The sequence below is a fragment of the Microtus pennsylvanicus genome, chromosome 3 (assembly GCF_037038515.1).
Source record: "Microtus pennsylvanicus isolate mMicPen1 chromosome 3, mMicPen1.hap1, whole genome shotgun sequence".
Classification (NCBI taxonomy): Eukaryota; Metazoa; Chordata; class Mammalia; order Rodentia; family Cricetidae; genus Microtus; species Microtus pennsylvanicus.
This window is the reverse complement of record NC_134581.1, coordinates 54266321-54289065: the sequence shown is the minus strand read 5'-3', so window position 1 is coordinate 54289065 and position 22745 is coordinate 54266321. Positions and strand designations below refer to the sequence as shown.

At 48.1% G+C, this 22745-nt stretch overlaps 1 protein-coding gene across 5 annotated transcripts in view; it reads left to right on the top strand.

The window, feature by feature from the left end:
• The window catches only part of Dapk2 (death associated protein kinase 2), a 118774-nt gene that overhangs the window by 79978 nt on the left and 16051 nt on the right, over positions 1-22745 (top strand). For all 5 annotated transcript variants that reach the window (XM_075965414.1, XM_075965412.1, XM_075965410.1 and 2 more), the window contains 5 exons: positions 15116-15245; positions 18692-18740; positions 19402-19428; positions 21809-21961; positions 22539-22584. In XM_075965414.1, the coding sequence (XP_075821529.1) occupies positions 15116-15245; positions 18692-18740; positions 19402-19428; positions 21809-21961; positions 22539-22584 (405 nt within the window). The remainder of the gene's footprint in view (positions 1-15115; positions 15246-18691; positions 18741-19401; positions 19429-21808; positions 21962-22538; positions 22585-22745) is intronic.

The window sequence follows — 22745 nt, the reverse complement described above, 5'->3', positions numbered from 1 at the left end:
TTAGTGGCTCCTGGAGACTGCCTCAGAACGGGCTCCTTTTGTCTTTTCTCCGGGGGCTAGTAGAAAAGGGGGGGGGGTTGCTGTGGTGAAGGGGAGCCTGGGTTGGAGTCAGCTGTGCTGGAATTTATGCTTCATTCCTCTATACACCCTACGGCACCCGAATCTTGGTTTGTCAGCCCTGTTGCAGATAGCACCACCTACCTGGCAGAGCTGACATCGGAGGGAAGCTGTTAAGTGGTGCATGCAGAATGTGTGTTGCATGCTGTTATTGTTCTCTCCCTTCCCAGAGAGTGGAAAAGAAAACACAACTCTTATTACAATGTTTTGGGCCCTGATAGACCAGGAAAACAAACTCTGCCAATGTGGTTCTTGTGCTGCCCTGAGAGAGCTGAGACTCGCCGTTGTGGGGTGACGGATGGGGCTATTTCTAGCTCTCGGTCTGGGCATTTTCCATGGCCTAGAGACAGTCTGAGTTTACCCTGGTACATGCCTGGTAAGGATGCTGCTAAGCCCACCCATGGTCGTTCATCCTCAGGGTATACATTCGGGGGAATGATGAGCAGCTGGACCACAGATTTTCCTCGTGGTTGGGAGACACCTCCCATACCCAGAGTGTAGCTCTGTGTGCCATTGGACTGGAAGCTCCCGATAGCTTTGGAGGATACAGCAGCTGGTACCCTAGAAGAGGTTTCCTGGTTCCATGTTGCTTCCTACCCTCTAACATTTGCATATTCCTTAGTTTCCCTTTTCTGTGATGAGCTTCTGTTTCCTCCGACTTGCTTTGTATTCTTTTACCCCTCGACAAGAAAGCCTGGCTTCCCTCGGACACAGCCACCAAGTCATCTCCGTGCTCCATCCGTTACCTCTTTGCAGCCTGAAGGAGCCGTGGCTGAGGTCAGCTGTCTGGCCTGCCTTTGTGAGATGAATGGTCTCCTGGGAAGCTGCCTTGGTTTCTTTGCTTGTTGCTGTGATAAAATACAACAGTACCTCAAGAGAAGGGTTTCTTTCAGCCTACAGTTAAGGGGACAGTCCACCGTGAAGTTGGGGCTACAGAGCTTGAAGCAGCCGGGCCTTCCTAAGTCAAGAACCAGAGAGGAAATGAATATATGCTCATGTTTAGCCAGCTTTCTCCATTTTATAGAGTCTTGGATCCCCTTTTCAGAAGGGGTCCTACCCACAATAAATATAGGTCTGTTCACATTCGTTAATGTGAAGGTAACTTTCCACATGCGTCGTGCCCAGAGGCCCGTCCAGGTCATTCTAGAGACCGTGAGTGTAAGTTGCGACCTCCCTACTCTTCCTTTTCCCTTTCCAAGGCCTTCCTGCTCATCCTAGAAGACCCAGCAGAAACTTTCTTTCCTTTAGAAAGCCTCGGCTATTTGCCAAAAATCTAACTAAGAATTAACCAGCCCCTTTGCTTCTATTGCCCTCTGTGCAAACTTCTGCTAGGAGCATTGGTCTTTTTTTTCTAATAAGCTTTGTATTGATTCTCCGTGGATTTCACATCATGCATTCAAGTCCCACTTATCTTCCCATCCCCTCGCATCCACTCTCTACCCTTGTAACCTCCCCGCCCCAAATGAAAACCAAATTTAAAAGAAAACCCCCAAACCAACCAACCAACCAACCAACCAACTAAACAAGCAAACAAACAAAGAATCTTGTCATAGAAGCTGTAGTGTGGCCCATTGAGTCACACAGTTTCCCCTCATCTTTGCTTGCAAGTGTCCATTGCCTGGAGTCAAGGTCTGGCTCCAGGCCTCTGGTTTCTGCTACAGCACCAATAATGGGCTCTCATGGGGCTCCTCATGGATCTCCTGTTGCCCTGTGTCATGGAGATCCTGCTGTTTTGGATCTGTAGGTTCCTCCCCTTCACAAGCTCCAGCAGTTCATAGATGAGGTGAATTCAAGGTGGGCCAACTTGCAGCCCTGCTTCTGGGCCTGGGTGGTAGCTGGGTTGGTCAGCCCCCCAGCTTTCCCTCCTGGTCACTACCCAGGAGAGCTCTCCAGCACTGCCTCAGCCAGCTCACCCAGTGCAGCCTGGAGCAAGGAGCAGGGACCAGTTCTCCTGTTCTCAGGTTCTCAGATCCAGGTCATCCACGCTCACATCACCAGGGCCAGCTCTACTGTTCTGCCCAGGGAAGGTGCAGGGCCCTCTGGGAGCACTGATTTTTGAGTCACTTTCTGTGGCTGACATAGGACAAGTCGCTCAGTGCTGAGCGAATGAATGAGCGAATGAACAGATAGCTTAGTGACAGGCAGATGTACTCATGAAAGTGCAGCACCCTTTCGTGAAAGTGTTATAGGCAGAGCGCAGTTAGTTCACCAGTGTGCACGTTTATCGAGGGCCCACTGCCATCCAGGGGAAAAGCAATTAAACACTGTGAGGCAGCCTTCCAGGACACAAATGTTTTTGGGGATTGGACACAGTGAAGCTTGGTGATGAGGCCACCTGAAATAAAACCTAACAGGTCCTTACTAACCATGCCCACATTCAAGGAGTGAGCTCTCTGCCTCAGAGTGGAGACCACTTCCGTGTGTGTTGTTAACTGGACACACATTTGGGCAGGTTAGAGTGGAAGAATCAGGGTCGCTACCCTGTTGGGAGGGACATGGCTGATGGCCTATTGGTATCAGGGACCGTCAGCCAGGCTGTCCATAGGGCAGTTCACCAGGAAATAGGCCTCAGAAACCTCACCTTTGTACAAATAACAGCCCTGGAGAGGGTGTCTGTATGAGGTTTTGGTGCGGCTTCTCCTCTGAGCCTGGGTGTATTCTTTTCTCTCTTCACCAACCAAATTCATCCTGAGAACCCTGAAATAGAAGGTGGGCCTTGGGACTAATGGTATATTAAGCAGAAATAATAAATCATGAGAAATGACTAAAATTGTATGTAATCCAGAAGCTCAAAACTCTGAGGAGGTTTTTAATTATTATAAACACTAATAAGAGGGTAAATCCCACCAGTCAGTGGTGGCGCACACCTGTAATCCCAGCACTCGGGAGGCAGAGGCAGGCGGATCTCTGTGAGTTCGAGTCCAGCCTGATCTACAAGAGCTAGTTCCAGGACAGCTATGGCTGTCTCAAAAACCAAAAAAAAAAAAAAAAAAAAAAAGAGGGTAAATTCCGGAGCAGGCAGGGACTCACCCAAAGCCCAAGCTCCCAGAATCACCCTTAGTGCTGTTTTTATGATCATGGTGCCATAGACTTCTGGTCAAGCTTTCGCTAGGGTGACAGTGGTAACCCTTTAAAGACATAGTACTTTCCGGAATGCAGCATGCTTGCACCTTTTCCCTCATTTGACCCTCATGGCAGCAGAGGGTGATGTCATATTTTCACACCAAACAGTTGAGATTCAGAGAGATTAAGTAACATGCCCAAGATCACACAAGTATCAGGTGACAGAGTGGCACTTGCTATTCATGCCCTTAATCCAAGTTCTGGGCTGGGCTATACATTTTGTTTTGTTTTTCTGAGACAGGGTCTCATGTAGGCCAGGCTGGTTTTAAACTTGCCGTATAACCTCCTGCTTATTCCTCCCAGGTGACAAGCGTGTGCCACCATACCTGGCTTCTAATTTTATTCTTTACAACATTGATTTCCCACCTGGTTACATGGTTTTCTTAAGAGTTTAGTCTCCTTTAAAACTGTACATTACTACTTAGTATAGAGCGTGCATGCACTGGAGAGTGAGTCACTTGTCGTGGGTGGGGACAGGAATGTAGAGAGAGAAAAGAACTGTACTCTTCAGTCTGTTAGGGCCAACATTCCCATTTTTCTGTTGAACAAACTAAACAAAAAATGTTGTCTCCTTTCCTGTGCCCATTTCCTTTCCTGTCGTGTTGGGGGCCTCAGGGGTGTCTGGCTGCCCACAACTGTATGCTGCCCTCTACCTGAACGCGACCTCACATGGCTTCTGTGAAGTCCCAGCACAGCCCACCAGGAATGCTGGTACTGCAGCAGATCTCAGTAGGAATGGAGACTCTTAGTTCTGGAAGCAGCTAAGGAGAGTAGAAGAAGCGGGGAGACCCAGACTAAGCCTGGCTGCTCTGCTTATCAGTCTTGTGGCCTTGAATAACTTAATTATACCTCCGTTGCCTTGTCTGGAAAGCTCCAACAGTAGGCTGTTCTGAGATTTTGCAGTGTTGCTTTCGTGTGTTTTGGTTTGGTTTTAGGTGTTTTCTTTCTTTCCTTCATTCCCTTCCCTTCTTTTCCTCCTCCTCATCTTCCTTCTTCTTCCTCTCCCCCCCCCCCCCCCGTCTGTCTGTCTCTCTCTCTCTAGGACAGGGTATCATATTAGATGGCCTTAAACTTACAGCAATTTTTCTGCCTCTGCTTCTAGGGCTAGGATTATACAGATGAGCCACCAACACTAGACCCTGTGCAAGGGTATTTTTATTTTTATATTTTTGGTTGTGAGCCTAGCCTTTAACGGCTGAGCCATCCCTCCAGGCCGCAAGGGTATTTTTATAACATTGAATTCTCTGGGAAAATGCGTGTATTTACACAATTACCATACATATACACATATTACAATTTACATGTTTACTATAAATTTTATTGATATGAAGGTTTATGACACATAGTTTAATAAGTGAAGTAATATACAATTTTTACTGTAAATCCTATATAGCAGATCGATCTTCATATAATATATGAAAGGCATTTCCCTTGGTTCTTGCTAGACTCTTGTACATGGCTGGAGCCAACAAATGGATATAGTTTGTTAGGAGTATAAGTTGATACTATCTATATTAAATGATATGAAAATGAGACAAATCATAGAGAAATTTACTTATTTAGGAAATGACATGAGAAATTTTTCTACTGGATTTGGACACTGATTTTTGGCTATCAGAAGCATAGTTACATTTTTGTACTGTTCACAAAGCAATTCCTATAGAAATGGTACCCTCTTATGTTTAATTTGCATTATCAAGCAATTTTCAGAACTTTTAATGCCTCCAATAGAAAAGACAACAGATTGGGATGGAGAAACGGCTTAGCAGCTGAGAACATGGATTACTCTTCTAGAGGACCTGGTTTTGCTTCCCAGCACCCACATAGTGATTCATAACCATCTTTAACTCCAGTCCCAGGGAATCCACTGCCCTCTTCTGGCCACATTGGGCACTGCAAGCCCATGGTACAAAGACAAGCATAGAAGGAGAAGGAGAAGCAGCAGCAGCTAACTTGAGTGCTGACTTGTAGTTTCAGTTTTGTGGTCAATATGTGCACTGTGGCCGATTTCGGCAGCATACCCTTGTCTCTTACTGCCATGGGCAGACAGATACAAAAGGGGGGTAGCCAAAATAGACTAAAAAAAATACTCAAATAGAGTTCTATAAAAGATAAATTATGAGTCTTAAGTATTTCTAGTTTTAAGCTCAATCTATTTAAGTTTTAATTTTTGATAAATAGCCCTGTTTAACAATCACAAAATTCCTATCAACTTGATGACCCACTCCCATGAACCAGTTGCTCCCTGGTTCTCTGAGACCCGGTAAACAAAGGTTCTCATAAGCAAGATAGTGTTGACTTCAGTGATATGGTGGTAGCAGTGATGGAATCATAATGGCAGCTGATGTTCACCGAGCACTTACTATGTGATGGCCAAAAATAAAAAGGACAGTGCCATGCCTATAGTAATAGGACTGGAGATGTGGGGTTCACTGGGGGACACTTGCTGGGCATGTATGCGTTCCCAGGCTTGACACCAGGTACAGTTGGTACCATATGAGGTTTGCTGGTGCTCTACATGTGTTAACTCATGTCATCCCTGCAGCAGCGCTGAGAGGAAACTCTAAGGCTGTACCATAGGGGAGAAAGGTCACTAGGAAGCTCCCAGAACTTCATTGTGCCTCCTTAAATACCATAGGGGTGTGTACACCTTTAATCCCAGCACTCAGAAGGCAGAGGTAGGCAGATCTCTGAGTTTGAGGCCAGTCTGGTCTACAGAGAGAGTTCCAGGATAGCTAGGGCTACAGAGAGGAACCCTGTCTGGATTTTTTTTTAAAACAAAACAAAACAAAAAACAAAAAGACCCAACCTAACCTAACCGTATTCATTTTCCCATTTGGCAGATAAACCAGCTAAAACTCACATAAGGGAATGGCCCTTTCTCAGAACAAAAACTAAACAAAGCGCATCTTTACTTCTCTTCCTCCTCACTGAGCAGAGACAGAATAGTCAGTGATCTTCTTGCCTGTCTTTCTCAACAGAGGGCAAGAGGTCAGGGCCACACAGTGGCCCCTCTGCTGGCTAGTGCCTGGGGGCTGTGGCCTGGCAAATCTAAGCTGAGTTAGGTAAGCCCTTCCCTAAGTCATAGCTGTGGCTCTTCTGGAGAAGTAGGGAGCTGAGGTGGCACACTGAGACCCCAGAGCCGATGTGAAATGCCCACGGTGCCAACAGGCCGGGCAATCCCAAGGACACGATTGCATCAGATAGAGGAAGAGAGGCACCTTGGGGGTATAGGATGAAGGCTCAGCTGCAGGCCCCACTGTTGGCTGAGACTCCTTGGGCGAACCCTTGATCCCTTGCCTTGGTTTCCTCGTCTCTCTGGCTGGAATCCTGACAGGACCAGCCTCAAACTCTGGAGACCAAGTGAGAGGAGTGTGATGGCTTTGTAAACTGTTAAGTGCTCTGAGTTTTCCTCCACATACTACTTGGCTTGCTCGCAAGATGCCGTGAGGAACATTGGGAAGGTATGCTATTTCCTTATTAATGCAGTGGGGGAAGCAAGACTCGTTTCTGGGAAGCCTTGCATGGTGGCTCATCACTGTCACTTCTAGTGCCCAGCAGGCTGAGGCAGGATCACCGTATATTCCAGGCTAGCCTGGACTATGGAGTGAGATCCTGTCTCAGAAAGCAAGACCCAACAATAACAACAACAATAACAATAACAAAGACTTACTCCCAGAATGCTCAGGCACAGTGGCACTTTGGGTGGAGATGGTTGTCAGGGGAAGGAAGAACCTGGCCTGCAGATTCAGGTGATGCCTCCTGGGAGACACAGGCTTTGGGTGGTGCTGGGAAGCTTGGTTGATGAGCATGTCCTTATTCTGAGAGGGAAAGAATCAACCAGATGGTCACAGCACTGAGGAGAATGTCCGTGGGTCACTTTGTGCTGACCCTCCTAGTAAACCTCTAGAGCAGCTGTTCTCACTTTGTGGGTCACGACTCCTTTGGGGGTGGAACAGTCCTTCCACAGGGGTCTCCTAAGACCACCCGGAAAAAAAATACCTATATTATGATTCATAATGGTAGCGAAATTACAGTTTCCAAGTAGCAACAAAAATAATTTTTATGGTTGGGGTCACCACGGCATGAGAAACTGTCTTAGAGGGTTGCAGCATTAGGAAGGCTGACCAAACACTGCTGTAGAGGTAGCTTTCGTTATTATCCCCAACTGGTAGGTGAGATAAGTTAGGTCGCTTGCCCGGTGTCAGGCAGCTATTGGTGACAGGATGGCGTGTGAGCCCAGACTCCAAGGCCTGTGCTGTTTGCTGTTATCTGCGCTGACTCTCTGAAACGGGGAGTGTGAGACGTGCTATGTGACTGTGGGTTTATTCGTTCACTTACTTGTAACCAGTAACTAAACAGCCATGACGAGGCCGGCCTCTCTCGGATGCTAGAGATGGCTGTAAGAGGCAAAGCCCCTGCCTTCCCTCCCGGGGCAGCGTGGGCAGCACATGGAAGGAAGGAAGTAATTATCATTGCCCCGGAGATGCTCTGCCAGAGGCCTGTGTAGGGATCACACAGGCCCTTGGGTGGGAACTGGTGGTGTGTTGAAGGGATGGGTCCCAGACATTCCTGTGTGGGTGTTGAGTTTGGGCAGTGAGGCAAAAGAGGAGCTATTAGGATGGGGGTGTCTGGCAGAATAGACTGCCGCTTGGGGCGGAGGACGTAGTGGGGTGAAGTAGATGCTGAGCTGGCGGTGGGGTCGGGGGGTCTTTGAATGGCAGACAGAATGGGACATCGGGCATTGGCCGCACTGGAGGCCTGTGGGTCAGGGTTGCCTATGATTAGTCTTACTTTCTCAGGTTGCCCAGAGGTCCCTGATCAGTCTGGGCTTGGGCTTGGATTGCCTGTAAAGTTTTCTTGTCCACATAGCACAAACCCAGCTGGGCCTCAGCCTGACCCAGCAGCAGGCAGGCCACATGAGGCACCTGGGGAGGACACCAAGCTGTGTGTCACTATACTTGAGCTCTGCCCCTTGTTCTGTGACTCTGGCAGCTTCTTGACCTCTCTGGGCTTCCCTGCAACATGATTGGCTAAATGACCTCTGAGATCCCTTGTGACTCCAACATTGTGAGGCCGGGAGATAAAACAGGGTAGGGAAAGGAGATGAGAGATGGGGGTGATGGTTTGTGTAGTGTGTGCTCTTCGTGAACTCAGGTGACTGAACAGAGAGAGAGGGAGAGAGAGTCAGGCTGAACGCCCAGAGAGGGCTTAGAGCTACCATCTAAGAACAGAGTGAGAAGAGCCAACATGTGGCAGCCTCTCGGGGCCCTGTACCCCCATGCATGGACTGCCCCTCTCAATTCACAGAACAATGCTATGACCTGCTACGCATGTACCCACTTTATAGATAAGAAAGAGAGGCACCCAGAAGGACCAGTGCTGTGCCCATGTCTCATATTTTCATCGGCAGAGGTGAACCCAGACCTGCCTGGCACCATGCCCTTGTGTTTTGCTCTTTACCACATAGTTCCCGAGGTTACATTCATCCTGTCTCAACCACTGGGCATGGTGTGCTGGTCCCATGAAACATGGGTCCTCCTTGGAGGACCAGCTAGCTTCCAGTCGGTTCCACAATAGGTACCATGCAGCAGGATCTACTAGGACATAAAGGGACTTGTTGGCTTTTCTGGGATACCTGCCTGTGTGGCAGGCCAAGTTGGGCATGTTTGTTTTGACAGGTGGGGGCAATTCCACCCCACCCCACCCCCCAGCAGCAGCTCTCTGGATTCCGGGCTGGGCAGCAGCACCTAAAGAATGTGGAGCCTTCCCCCAGCCGTACTTGGGAGGTGATGTCAGGTGCGTGGGTTAAGTGCCTGGCTAAGGTGAATACCGTTGGAGGAGGGTGACGGGGTCAGGAGGATAGGTAAGATTGTGCTGCCCACAGGGTAGTCTGGCTGGGGCCCAACCTGCTGAGTCTACTGCCGACTGTTCTTCCTTCCTGACCTGAGGCAGAGAGACAGGATCCTTTTCATGTCCAGCCCTGGGGCTCAGAGCAGCAGAAATTTGCCCGGCTAGCTTGGACATTTGTGTCACATCAGAACTGCTAAACCTGTGTCTCCAAGGGCCTCTGGATGACATCGATGCCTCACTTAGAGTCGGGAAGTGGCCTGTTTATTAAGCTCAACACCTTGGCTTGTGAACCTGAAACTATTTCCCAGCCCCAGGCCTGGGCTCTCTTCTACCACTGAGTTCTGTTCAGGGAGGTGAAATCAGGGATCTCAACCTGGAGAACTGCCGGGTTTGCAGGTTTGCCAGATCCTGGGCTACCTGTCAGACCTTACCTTAACCCTGTTAACAGCTCTCTGGGCAGGAGGGCTCTCTGGCACTCCTAGAGGTGGCAGAAGGGCTAACAGTAGGCAGAGAAGGCTGGAAACCCTGGCTGGAATTCTTTCACTGCATTTGTGTGGATATTAATGGAATGTACAGCAGGCAAGGGAGCAGAGGCCATGCCAGGAACCTTGGATTAATCGGCTTTCCCTAGGGAAAAGGCCACCTACCTAGGGAAGTGTCATTACCAATGAGGGACAGCCTACAGTGGAGCCTGCTGGTAAGCTTGGTTGGCTCTGGAAGGTTAGAGCCTTGAAGGGAGTGAAAGGAACAGGGTCATGGGGCATGGAGAAGAATAGCAGAGGCTTTCAGGCAGAAGTAGCGCTTACAGCTCAGGAGTGTTTTATTCAGGGATGCTCTCCGGGGAGGCTGCTCGGGCTCCAGTAACTGGTTTCACACCTATGCACACACAGCACAGCAGCAATAAATGGACTCAGTGAAGATGAGGGTGGGGTGGATTTGACCAAAACATTGTATACATGTATTCATATTAAATAAAATATTGAAAAAGAATAGAGCTGCATCTGAAAATGGACCAGAGGTGAACTAAGGTCCCTGAGATGGTGGTACCCACCCCGTGGGGAATGATAACAGGTCCAGGCGTGGGATGCAAGTTTGGAAAGGTAACTGGGGTGAGGTCTGGTGCAGGGATGCGAGTGTCTCAGTCGTCAGAATGAGCTTTTTATAGTCACTGGGACCAGTGAAGATATGATCAGAAGCTGGACTGCCAGGGAAGTTCTCGCCATTATGAGCCCACAGGCCTTAGACAAGTCCTTTAGTTCTCTGGGCCTCGGCTTCCTGCATCTGTGAAATGAGGCTGCTAGTGGCACCTACTTCTGAGGATACTCACCGAGTACAAAGATCTTATTCTCACCAAGACGAGTCTCTGGCTCCTGGAAATGGTCAAGTTGTTACTGGAGGCTGGAGCAGCAGAAGGAAGCCCTGTAAAAACTCCAGATAAGAGGGCCTGTGTTCCCTGGCCAGCCTAGACTCCCTTGGTGGCCTGGAAGCAGCAATATCATTTGGTGGCAGGGAGCCAATGGCCTGTCTGCACCCAGTCAGGGCAGGTCCGGGTATGTAGGGCCATGTAATTCACGTAGCTCATTGAATAGCTGGTGAGCTGGGAACAAGAATCCCAGTCCTAGCCAGGCAGTAGTGGTGCACACCTTTAACCCCAGCTCTTGGAAGGCAGAGGCAGGTGGATCTCTGTGAGTTTGAGCCCAGCCTGGTCTACAGAGGGAGTTCCAGGACAACAAGCAAACAAAAAAGAATTCCAGTGCTGAGCCCTCTCTCCAAGCACTCCTCCCTCTGTTTTGTTTTCTGGTCTGAGATGAGGGCACAGCCAGGCTGGGGACACAGTTTGGATGATGCTCATCCACATCAAAGCATTCACAGAAGAACTGGCATCCTTTGGTGGAAGGCAGGTGCCTGCTCCAGACACTAAGCCGCCTGGATTCCCCAGCTCAAGCAGTGAGAGGGATATTTAGTCTAGAGGGTGGGAACAAGAGCTTTAGGTCTGACAGATAAGTGCTTAAATCCTCCTGTCCCTTGGCTGACGGCGTGGCTTCTTTTTCAGCAAGAAAGGAAGGATGACATCCACTGCTTGAGGCAGTTGAGTGAGGTGTAAACTATACCGTGTGTTTGGTTAGCACTTGGTCCTGCATATGGCATGGGCTTACTAAATGGCACTTGTCTTCTCTCAGGGAACACTTACTGAGCACTCGGTGGCTGCCAGGCTCTATCTTAAGCTCGGGAGAGATGCTAGAAGCTTGAAGCCCGTTGGAGGGCAGCAGATAAGCAACAGAGGAGCTCCGGTTTGGAATGAAGGAGTGAAGGAAGTGCTGTAACGGGGAAGTGCGGGTGTTGGGGATCTGGGGAGGGAGAGGCCATCAGGAGACTGGCTGTCTTAACTGAAATGTGAATGGGCAGCACCAGCTTTGGGGAGGGGGCAGGGCAGGGGAAGTGCTCTAAGCAGCCCTTCTCCAGGCAGGGCTGGAAACCGATGGGTAAGAAAATGTAGGCTTCTGCAATTCTTCCAAGCCAGGGGACAGACCATTTCCTTTGCACTGTGAGCTACAGCCGTGAGTAGATAACAAGACCCGTGGCTGCCTTTTCTCTCAGGGTGGCACTGCCCTAGAGAGTTCAGCCTCAATTCTTTTCTGCCTCATCTCTGCTGCTCTATAGTCCTGAAGATCTCCAGGTCTGGGGTGTCCATCTCTGTGGCCCATTGCGTTCATTGTGGTCCCTTACTGGGTTCTGTTGGGGCATGGCCTCTCAGCCCAAGAGTGGCTCAGGCGCTGGAGAAGTTCCTAACAACATGGCCAATGATGTAGGTAGAAGAGAAGCTGCCTGGTAGGGAGGTAGTGGCTAGTATGGAGGATGTATCTCGGTGCAGAGAGTAGCATAGTATTCCTGTGGCAAACACCAGAGTGCCGGGCCAGGGACACCGAATGGGCTACCTGCATAGGTCTTGTCTCCTGACCTCTCCTGCCCTCACACTCCTTCAGCAGGGGCTAAAAATCTGATCTGCCTTGGGAAAGGACTTGGACACATTTTCAAAATAAAGTTGGGAGTACTGTCCAGAGAGGAAGAAGAATAAATAAACAAGCTTTAAAAATGCAAAAGGAAATGTGTTATTTAAACAAACCAAAAAAAGAAAGAAAGTGGAAAAATTATGAGGGAGGACCTCAACTCCCTGGAGTCTCCAGCTGCGGTGGCAGGAGGTTACAGAGACCTCAGGGAACCGGAGACACATGGTGCATCTGTTGGGGAGGAGGTGACCAACCCAGATTAAGTGTAAATTTAGCTAAGAATTAGGATCATGCTCTGTGTGTCACCATGAGGGGTCCACACAGCATTTGGGATGGGAGGGCATTGCAAGGTCTGAGTTCTCCCCCAAGTTGGGGATAGCTCTGCAAGAGTCAGGAAGGAGGGCCTGCTGGATTAGAGACAGCAGCCAGATGGCCTAAGAAAAAAGTCTGAACAAGCAGAGGCCTAGGGGTGACCAAGGTCTGCTCACAGTCAGCTAGGGCCTGGAGCCATAAGGAATGTCTTCTGGGGAGAGAGGGTTTGAGCAAGTCCTGCCAGGATTATACTGGAAGCTGGAGGACCAGAGACGCCCCCAGGCAGAACCAGTGCTGTAAGCAAAGGCACAGGGTGGGAATCCTTGGCTCTTTTGAGAATGGTGACTTCCAAGCCTGTCTAACGTCTGTTTATTTGGTCAGTAGCTTTTCTGAGCTGTAGTTCACATATGACAGTCCCTCACAGGCTGTGTGTAAATTACAGATTTTATAATCCAAAGCACAATCACTTGCAATGTAGTCTTAGAATTGATTTCAGAATATATTTATCACCCTCAAAGAAACCATACACTTATTAGCAGTCTCTACCTATTCCCCAGTCTTTTAAAAATGATTTTTATTATATTTTTATGTGTGTATTTGTGCACATGCATGTGCAACAGTGCACATATGGAGGTCAGAGGTCAACTTGGAGTTGTCGAGTCTCTCCTTTCTACCACATGGGTCCCAAGGATGGAACTTACACCATCAGACTTACAGCAAATTCCTTCACATCAGTGGTTCTCACCACGTGGGGTCACGATCCCTTTGGGGGGGGGGTGACATCAAATATCCTGAATATTAGATATTTATATTATAATTTCTAACAGTAGTAAAATTATAGTTATGAAGTAGCAATGAAAATAATTTTATGGTTGGAACATGAGGAACTGTATAGCGCCACACCTTCTGTATGTACTACATGCTACAGTACAGTTCACAAGTCAGTCCAGCAAGGGGCTAGAGATTGAAACACACACACACACACACACACAGAGAGAGAGAGAGAGAGAGAGAGAGAGAGAGAGAGAGAGAGAGAGAGAGAGAGAGAGACACGGGCCATCCTTGAAACAAGAACACCAAGAATGCCCCCTTGAATCAAGAATGTCAGCTTTATTGTGTTCCAGGGCAGCTTATATAGTGTCTCCTTGACCAATGGCCATGCCCTAGCGCTCAGCTGCAAGCCCACCAGAAACCACTCCCCTGTTTCGTGCTCAGAGCAGCTGCAAACACAGGAAAACGAGTTGTTTACAGGAAATTCAGGGTCTGGGAGTCCACAGTCCCCAACAGAACTGTGCTAAAGGGTCGCAGCATTATGAAGGTTGCATGGTGAGCCACCTCACTGACCCTATTCCCCAGGTCTTACTCAATTGCTAGTATACTTTCTGTCCATATGTGTTTACCTACCCTGTGTGCATTTTCATAAGCAGAGTTTTGTGTTGTGTGCCCTTTTGTGTATGTTTCTCTCTTTTAGCATGTTTTCTTTCTCTTTCTCCTCCCTTTCCTCCTCCTCCTTCTTTTGGAGGAGACTTAAGATGTAGCCCAGGCTGACCTCAAATTCACTTCAGTTTTCCTCCTTAGTATCTTAGGTGCTAGGGGTTCAGACATGCAACCTGACACCTGGTTAGTGTAACACTTTCAAGTCTTCTCTACATTGTAACATAGATCAGTACTTAATTCCCTTTTACTTTTTATTTTATTTTATTCCTTTTTATCATCAAATAGTATTCTTAGGCCTGGTAAGATTACTTTTCTCAATAAGTAAGATCCTGGATTCTGCCTCAGCCTGAAAAAAAAACAGTAAGCCTTCCTGTGTAGCTATTATATGTGGTATGGGTCTGTCACCTTTGTCTGTTCATCAGCTGATGGGCATTTTCTACCTTAGGGCTCTTGTGGCGATGCTGCTGTGAACAATCCGTCGTTGGAGGAGTAGAGGAAAGTGGCTAAGCAGGTGGACCTGCCCATTTCCTGTCTAGTCTGAGGGCTTAGATGACAATGAAGAGGCCAGACCTCAGGACCCTGTCCCAGCTTCCCTGAGAGCTGAGAAGTGGATGGTGGGAAGGACTGTGAGGGTCTAGTCAGCATCTCCTCTCTTACCGCTGGGCCTGCATTGTTGTGTCAGGGCCAGCAGCTGTTTCAGGACCGGAAATAGTTTGGGCAGCTGGTATTTTCCCTGGGGATCAGGTGCATTTTGTTTCTGTGTCCTGCCAAAAGCCAAAGTTAGTTAAACACACAGAGAGAAGTTAGTTCGTCTGAAAGAAAGTCAACAGGAAGCTGACTGACCAGAGGAAAGAGGGAGGTTATACAGTCAGTCAAGGCCGGCACGCTGTGTGTAGACCTGGGGAAGCTTGTGTGTCTTGCGTAGAGAGGTGGCTTTGCTTATAGGTGAGGCTACAGGTATCTGATCGGTCCCGTCTGGCAGATGAGGAAGCAGGGAACCACATTGAAGGGATCTTCCAGTCAGAGATAGATAGGACATTAGAGCCCAGTTCTCTAGTTTTGTGGTCAGTACAGGGTTAGTAAAAACTGACCTTTGACCCTTGGTGCTGGATTTGAGCTCACAGAAGACCTAGGACAAAAAAAGCAAGAACTCTGCTGTTTTATCCCTCCACCCAAAAGAACACAAAACCCCACCCTAACCCAAAAGGAAAACACAAAACAACACTCTAATTACTATCTTCCCTTCTTTCTTTTTTGTCCTCCAGCCAGAAAACATTATGTTGTTAGACAAGACAATCCCCATTCCACACATCAAACTGATTGACTTTGGCCTGGCTCATGAAATAGAAGATGGAGTTGAATTTAAAAACATTTTCGGAACACCGGAATTTGTTGGTAAGTTCTGGAGAGCGTTCAAACCTGAGTTCAAGCCCCAGAATCCATTTAAGAAAGCCAAGGCTAGTTGTTTACACTTGTAATACCAGAGCTAGAGCTCACTGGCTAGTTGGCCTAACTACTTGACAGGTTCCAGGCCAGTGAAAGATCCTGCCTCAAAAATTAAAGTGGGTTATACTGAAAGAGTAATAGCCAGGGTTGTTTGTCTTCTGGCTTGCATTCAGAGAGAGAGAGAGAGAGAGAGAGAGAGAGAGAGAGAGAGAGAGAGAGAGAGAAGGGAAGGGAATCCCAGGAACAATCCTCATGTCTGGGCTGAGAATGATGCCTTGGGAAACCTGCTGGAAACCAAAGAGGTTGAGAAGGGATTGTCTTACTAGGCCCTAGGTGAGGAGACAAACATAGGCTTCAAGTGCCCACTGGGACAGAGAGTAGCCAGGTGGGCTTAGAGGCCTTTGTAGAGTTAAACTTCCTAGAGTTGGCCCCACCGTTTACTCTTGAAGGAGTTTATTGTGCAGATTTAAAATCACTCCCCTGCCTTGGTTCCCACAGGAATTCCTCTCTCTAAAGTAGCTTTTGATTCCCTGTAAAGGATCTGCCAAGTGCCAGATCCACCACCTGCCTCTCCCAAGAACCTCACTCAGACATCGGAGTGGCCAGCTCCCATGAGGCCCTGGCCTTACTGTTTCCCCTCTGTCTGTTTCACCCTGTACTCCAGCCTGTTCTGTTCTACACCCTAAAAATTCCCCTCTGGGCCCTGGTCCAGAGGTTGGAGGATCACAAGGAAATCCTTCTGCAGAGAGGAAAGGGATGAGAGTTGAGAACCAAACCATCATTTATCTATCTTCTTGGGGAATTGAAGTATTTCAGAGATGGAGGGAGTGACCTCCTCAAAAAGCAGCTTGGCTTATTTTCTCCATCAGGTGCCTTGTTCCAAGCCAGATCCGGTCTCAAACAAAACAAAACAAAACAAACAAGAAAAGACCAGGCACGATTTGAGAACACTAGATAGAACTTTAGGGCTGGAGAGGTGGCTCAGTGGTTAGAAGTGCAGACCACCTTTGCTGAGGACCCAAATTCAGGTCCTATGGGAAAGCTCACAATCATCTCTAACTCCAGCTCCGGAGGACCCAAAACCTTCTTCTGGTCTCTCTGGCACCTGCACTCACATGTACACACCTACACTCAGAATCACACATCTGCACAGAATTAGAGCTAAAGACAAATCATAAAAAATATTCAGTATGTAGTCATGTGGTACAGACCACTCTTAGTAAGATGCAGGGAGGAGGAGATATTGCTGAGTAAAGCACTTGCCGTGACTGCGTGGCCTGAGTTTGAATCCTGAGAACCCTCTGAAAGCCAGGTGAGGTCATGCGTGTCTGTACTCTCTGAGTTCCTACCGCAAGATGACAAGCAGACAGAAGAGTCCCCAGGAGCTGATGGGCCAAGGCTGGAATACACAGGATAAACACACAACACACACAGACATGAAAACAGTTTCCTAGAGAAATGATCATCACCAAAGTGATGTCAAGTTGCTGTGTGAGATTATGTAACCTGGAGTTGGGCATGCTGGTACACACCTATAATCTTAGTGACTGGGAGGTGGAGACAAGAGGGTTTGGAGTTCAAGGCCATGGGAAGCTACACAGGGAGTTTGAGACTAGCCTGTGCTGTATAAGATCCTGTCTGGCTGGGCGGTGGTGGCGCACACCTTTGATCCTAGCACTGAGGGATGCGGGAGGAATAAAATAAATGTCTCTAACTCAGAAATGTAAGACAGGAGGATTATGAGATGGAGTCCAGCATGGGCTGTCCAGTGAGACCTCGGCTCTCAAACTTAAAAAAAAAAATCTCTAAATATAGACTCTCAAATTATGCACCTATCTTACTGGTTGACCAGTTGATAGATTACTTGAGGTCCACACATAATTTGAATATCATTTTAAAGAATAACATACTTTCATGTGTCCATCAGCAGAAATAATAATAATAAAAAGTATCAATAATGAGAAGCAAAAACCATCCAAGTGATTCTGAGCGGAGAATGCTGGGACGCAGAGAGACAGGAAGCAGATGAACTATATTACACAGCTCTGAAAATAACAGTTCATGGATGAAACATGTGAAAACAATCAAAGAATTTCGAATGCATCCTGGAACTATTTTTATAAAGCTAGAGAAACAAAGCCAGTGTAGGGGTGCCTGTCTGTTGAAGGAGGAGATGGAGGGGAGAGGACAGCTGACATACCCTACAGAGGCAGTGGTTTAGATAGTGTTCTGGATAAATAATCTCATCTTTCCCATGCTCTCTTGCCTTAGCAGTTAGCTGGACCTCCCTTCCCTCATCAAGTACTCCCGTTATTGCCATCTACTTCATACTATATTCTTAAAGTCGTGGAGAAAGTGGGTGTGACATTCAGCACTGGCTTTCTGGGGCCTCAGTGCTCTCTGGGCAACACGTGATCCTCTTGTGTCTTTAGCAGAGTCTTCCCCCTGCACTCTACCCTCTCTTGGTCACCCACCATATCTTTGGCCCAGATCCTACTTTCACTAGCGTATTAATGACTTCAAATCTGATGCTTGGCCCAAGCTCCTCCCCTGCCGTCAGCTGCCCCCTGGCATGTTTGGTGTCTCCTCAGGCTTGTCACCTTAGCTCAGTGCCCCCTAAAGATGTCCTCGGATGAAGTCACCTGTCGGGCAGGACTCAGAGGAAGACGAAGGCCCTCTCTGCCTTCTTCCCCATCACCCAACCAGTGTGGACCTGTTTGGAGTCTCTGCCCAGCAGGGTTCCTTCCCCACAGCAGGCCTCATCACCAAGCTTCCAAGTCTTCTTCCTGACCCTTCTTCTTCCCATCTTCATCTTCCTTTGTGCCTTCCTTTCCCTCCTCATCAAGGCTGTTTGATTTCTCCATATCTAACAGGAAATCATGTCTGTCTCACTTTGGCTGTCTGCTGCAACCAAACGCCTTAGACTGGATAGATTATAAGCAACAGAAACATGCTGAACACAGCTCTGGTGGATGGGCGTCCTAGATGGTGCCAGTGAGCCTGGTGTCCGGTGAGGGGCTTTTCACATGGATACTAGTGACCTTCTCTATTCCCACATGGAAGGAGGAAACGATCTCCCTGGGGCCTTTTATAAGAGCCTAACTTTATTCCTGAAGGTTCTCTCATGACCCAAGCATCTATAAGGCTCTATCATCTTCTACTGTTGCCTGAGAATTAGATGTCCACATAGATTCTGTAGAAACACACACAGTCCATAGTAACTCATTTCTTCAACACTCTTACATTCTGGTTATTTCCACCTACCGTTTGAATATTCTCTCCTCCCTATCGGAGATTCAAGATGGAGACACTGGACACCAAACACTCTAGAGTTTCCTAGAACCATCTCCTCTTATCTCCACCCCCTCTTGACTCCTTGACATGACTTCTTTCAGCTCCAGAAATCGTGAACTATGAGCCCCTGGGACTGGAGGCTGACATGTGGTAAGTGGTGGCCTGGGATCCTTCCGGGTTCAGAGGCCTCAGCCCCTGGTATAGCTGACAGGTCCCCGAGTGTTCAGACCCCTTCCTTACGCTCCTAGTCTGCAAGGCTCCAGGAGCAGTAGACATGCAGTCAGGAGGCAATGAGGCTTGGATCCATGGTCATCAGGCAAGAGGCTAAGCAAGTGCAGACCCATTCTGGGCCAGTCTCATCTGGGGTCTAGAGAACAGTGAGCTTCATTGGTCAGTCCGTCAAGTGTTCCACCAAAGTATCCCGTGTTTTCCTAACAATGATCCTGTGATCAATTCTTTACACATTTTATTTGAACACTGCTTTACAGTTGGCCCAGCTCGTGACTTGTCTTTCTAAGACCCTGCCACCTGTGAGGCTGTTCTTATTATTTATTGTCCTCATTTGATAAGTGATGTGGCCTCAGAGAGAAAGGGACGTGCTCTGAAGACAGAGTTAGCAAACAGAAGTCGGACTTTGAATTTGGGTCCTTGATTCAGTGTGCAGAAAGCAAAGATTCTAAATACATCTGGGTCTGTATCAGAGTGGGGTAGGGAGGAGTGGGGCTTCATATGTCATTCAGGGAAGTGACTTCTTGTCCCTGTGTGGTTTGAGGGTGGAACCACACAGCTCTGACATGACTGTCCTTTGCAGGAGCATCGGCGTCATCACCTACATCCTGTGAGTATCTCCAGCCTTGGGTGCATGCCTGCTTACCTCAGGAGGTATGAGAGGTCCACACAGCACCAGAGGCCAAGTTCTGAGCTCCACTGGTGACAGCCCTGACGGCGCCTGCACCTGCCCCATCTGCACCTGCCCCATCTGCACCTGCCCCATCTGCACCTGCCCCATCTGCACCTGCCCCATCTGCACCTGCCCCATCTGCCTCCTCTTTTCTCTCTTCTCATCCCCAGGTCCCCTTTTCCTCCCTTTCACACTCTCCTTCCTTCTCCTTCCTTTCTCTCTTTATTGTTCCCTTGAGTCTAGTGGCTTAAATCAAGATTTCCCGCATAGGTGATTTTTTTTGTTTTGTTTTGTTTAGTTTTTGCAGACTAGGCCTCATCTGGGACAGGATACTAACACTGTCTCTTTCAGTTTGTGTGGCCATGGACAGGTACTTAACCTTTGGACCTGTTTTTCTTATCAGAGAAATAGGAATCACAGACTTCCCGCCACAGGAAGTGGCGCGGGTGGAAATAAGCTATCTTGTACAAGTTTCATAGGCCTTGCTTTGGCACACAGGGCAGGCTAGTAGACACTCAGCCCCAGTGGTTCCCAGTGGTCACCCTCGTATAGCACCCATGGAAAACACTACTTCATGGCATTTTCAGAGTAAAAGCCCATAGCGAGGGCCAGTGTTCCACAGCTTTTTCTTAGTTTTGTTTTACCGTGGAGCTCTGACTTTACTTAGTTTTGTGATACTAGGAACTGAACCTAGAGTAACTGAACGTAGCTAGGCAAATGTGCTACCACTGAATTAGATCCTGGAACTTTTTAGATTTTTTTTTCTTGTTTTGAGATAGAGACTCACCAAATTGACCAGACAGGCCTTGAACTGTGTAATTCCTGCATCAGCTCCCCCAGGAGCTGGGATTATAGGCTCAGTGTGACCCGGCCTGGCTGACACTGCTTCATTTAAACCCTGTTTTATCAGAAGACCTGTGTCAGGAACTTAGGATCCTGACATGGGGGAGAGTCAGATTTGCTTGTCCTGGGCTCTGTGTCTGTGGAGATAAATCATGCAGCTGGTGTCACCCTGTGGGAGCATGGTTACATCTGTGAAATCCAGGGGGGGAGGCTGGAATTTTGAAAGATAGGTAGGTAGATAGATAGATAGATAGATAGATAGATAGATAGATAGACAGACAGACAGACAGACAGTTAGTTAGATGATGGATAGATAGATTTGAACTAGGAGATATAGAATCAAATCAACTCCCCAGATAGTAAAGAGGTGGGTAAGGACACAGACCCATTTCTGGCCTTATGGAAACCGAGGACCTAGGACTTAAACAGGGTTATTTGTGTTTTATCAATGACAGGAATAATGACCAATAATTCTAGAGCCACTAGTATGGATCAGGGCTACACAAGGCATTTTATCTATTTCTTGTGGTGCTTCAGTTTGACCCTAAAGACCTTGTATATGCTGGGTAAGTGATCCATTCACATTTATTAATGTTTTTGAGATTGGGGAGTCTCACTATGTAACTCTGGCTGGCCTAGCACTCTCTATGTAGACCACAGAGAAATCCTTCCTCTGCCTCTGCCTTCCAAGTGCTGGGGTTAAAGGGATTAGCCTTCCTTTGCTCTTTGTAGACAGTCTTTCTCTGTATAGCTCAGGCTGGTCTTGCTATTCCCCACGCTAAGAAAGCAGCAATAGGAATGGGCATGACTGCCAAGAGGTATTTGGTGAGTAGAAACAGCAAGAGTGTCAGCCAAGTGAGATGTGGCAACGGGGTAGAAAGGAGGACCAAAGTGACTGCCCTCTCTAGCATGGCTAAGTGGTGAGATGGCGTGGTTAATCGAGATAGGCAGTGCAAGGATGGGTCTGTGCATAGCAAGAGCATGCCTGGGTGCTTCAGGGGTCACTGTATGATACAACCTTGCCATGCCCGGTGGGGACGAAATCTTGTACACCTTCTGTGCCTCTCAAGCTTTGTTCCAGTTGTTCCTCCGTTAGGAAGTTCTTTCTAGAGCTTCTCTGACTGTTGAGAGTCTGATCATTCATTAGATAGAGTCAGTGCAAGGATCAACCACCCTATGATGCTGTACCGCCCCCCACTACCCTGTGCCCCCCATTTCTTTGTCTGGCCCCTTATTGTATTTTACTTTGTTCTGCCAGGAACCGTGTCTCTTCTTTTAGCTTCTGAGTCTATTAAACACAGTCTTCCTGGATTAGGGATTTAGTTGGAGGTTCAGAAAGTGATTTGAATTGAGCCGCACTGAAAAGTCTATTGTTTGGTTGCCTGGAGAGAAGAGACTAGGCTTCCCTGAGTCCATTACTCCTATGTCTGTCTTCCTTCCCTCCGTTACATGGGTCTTTCTCTGTTGTGCTCAGACTAAGTGGAGCATCCCCCTTCCTGGGAGACACGAAGCAAGAAACACTGGCAAACATCACAGCTGTGAGTTATGACTTTGATGAGGAATTCTTCAGCCAGACAAGTGAACTGGCCAAGGACTTCATTCGGAAGCTTCTTGTGAAGGAGACGCGGTAAGATGGATAGAGTCTGTGGCTTCTCCGGTAGTCACTCTTTCCCGTCGCTGTTCCCAGACATGCCAGTCTGCCCTCACTTTGCCGCCAAGCCATGTAGCCCAGTCTGGCCAGGTGCTGAGAAGTGTCGCTGGCCGTGCCTTGCCATTCATCTTGTTGTTTTGATTTTTACCCTCATCTCCTCCTGCCCAAACACAAATGACTCTGCCTACAGGAGCATACACATTTGTGTGCCTGCACGCATGTGTATTTGAAAATCAGGGGTGATTGTGTGCAGTCTTCCATAGGTGAATGCAGGACTCTGGTTTGAAAGGTAGACAGTGAGCGTTTTGAGGCCTGTTCAAGTTGAAAGCGGAGGCAGGCAGGCCCAGAGAGGTCAGGATAGCAGTAGAGATGAGACATGCCAATCCTACCTCTGCTTAGGGCCTGGACCACTTTTCCTGGAGTACAGGAAATGCAGGTGGTTTTCAGCCATCTCTGCGATGGTACAGCCAGCCAGTGTCAGACAGGTGAGACGCAGGCCGCTGCTCCTATCACTTGTTCTCATGGAACTTTTGTCTCCTCATCCTCATTGCAGGAAACGGCTTACCATCCAAGAGGCTCTCAGACATCCCTGGATCATGGTAAGGGCACGGTAATGAATGCCAGTGAGCAGGAGGTTCCTCTTCTGCCACCAGAGCTGGCTGTGGCAGTCAAATACAAATGGCTGTTAAGAGGCCTTTGCTTGATCTTGGGCGCTGGTCAAGGGTCCTCAAAAGGCCTATGCTTGTTCAAATGGGGTTAT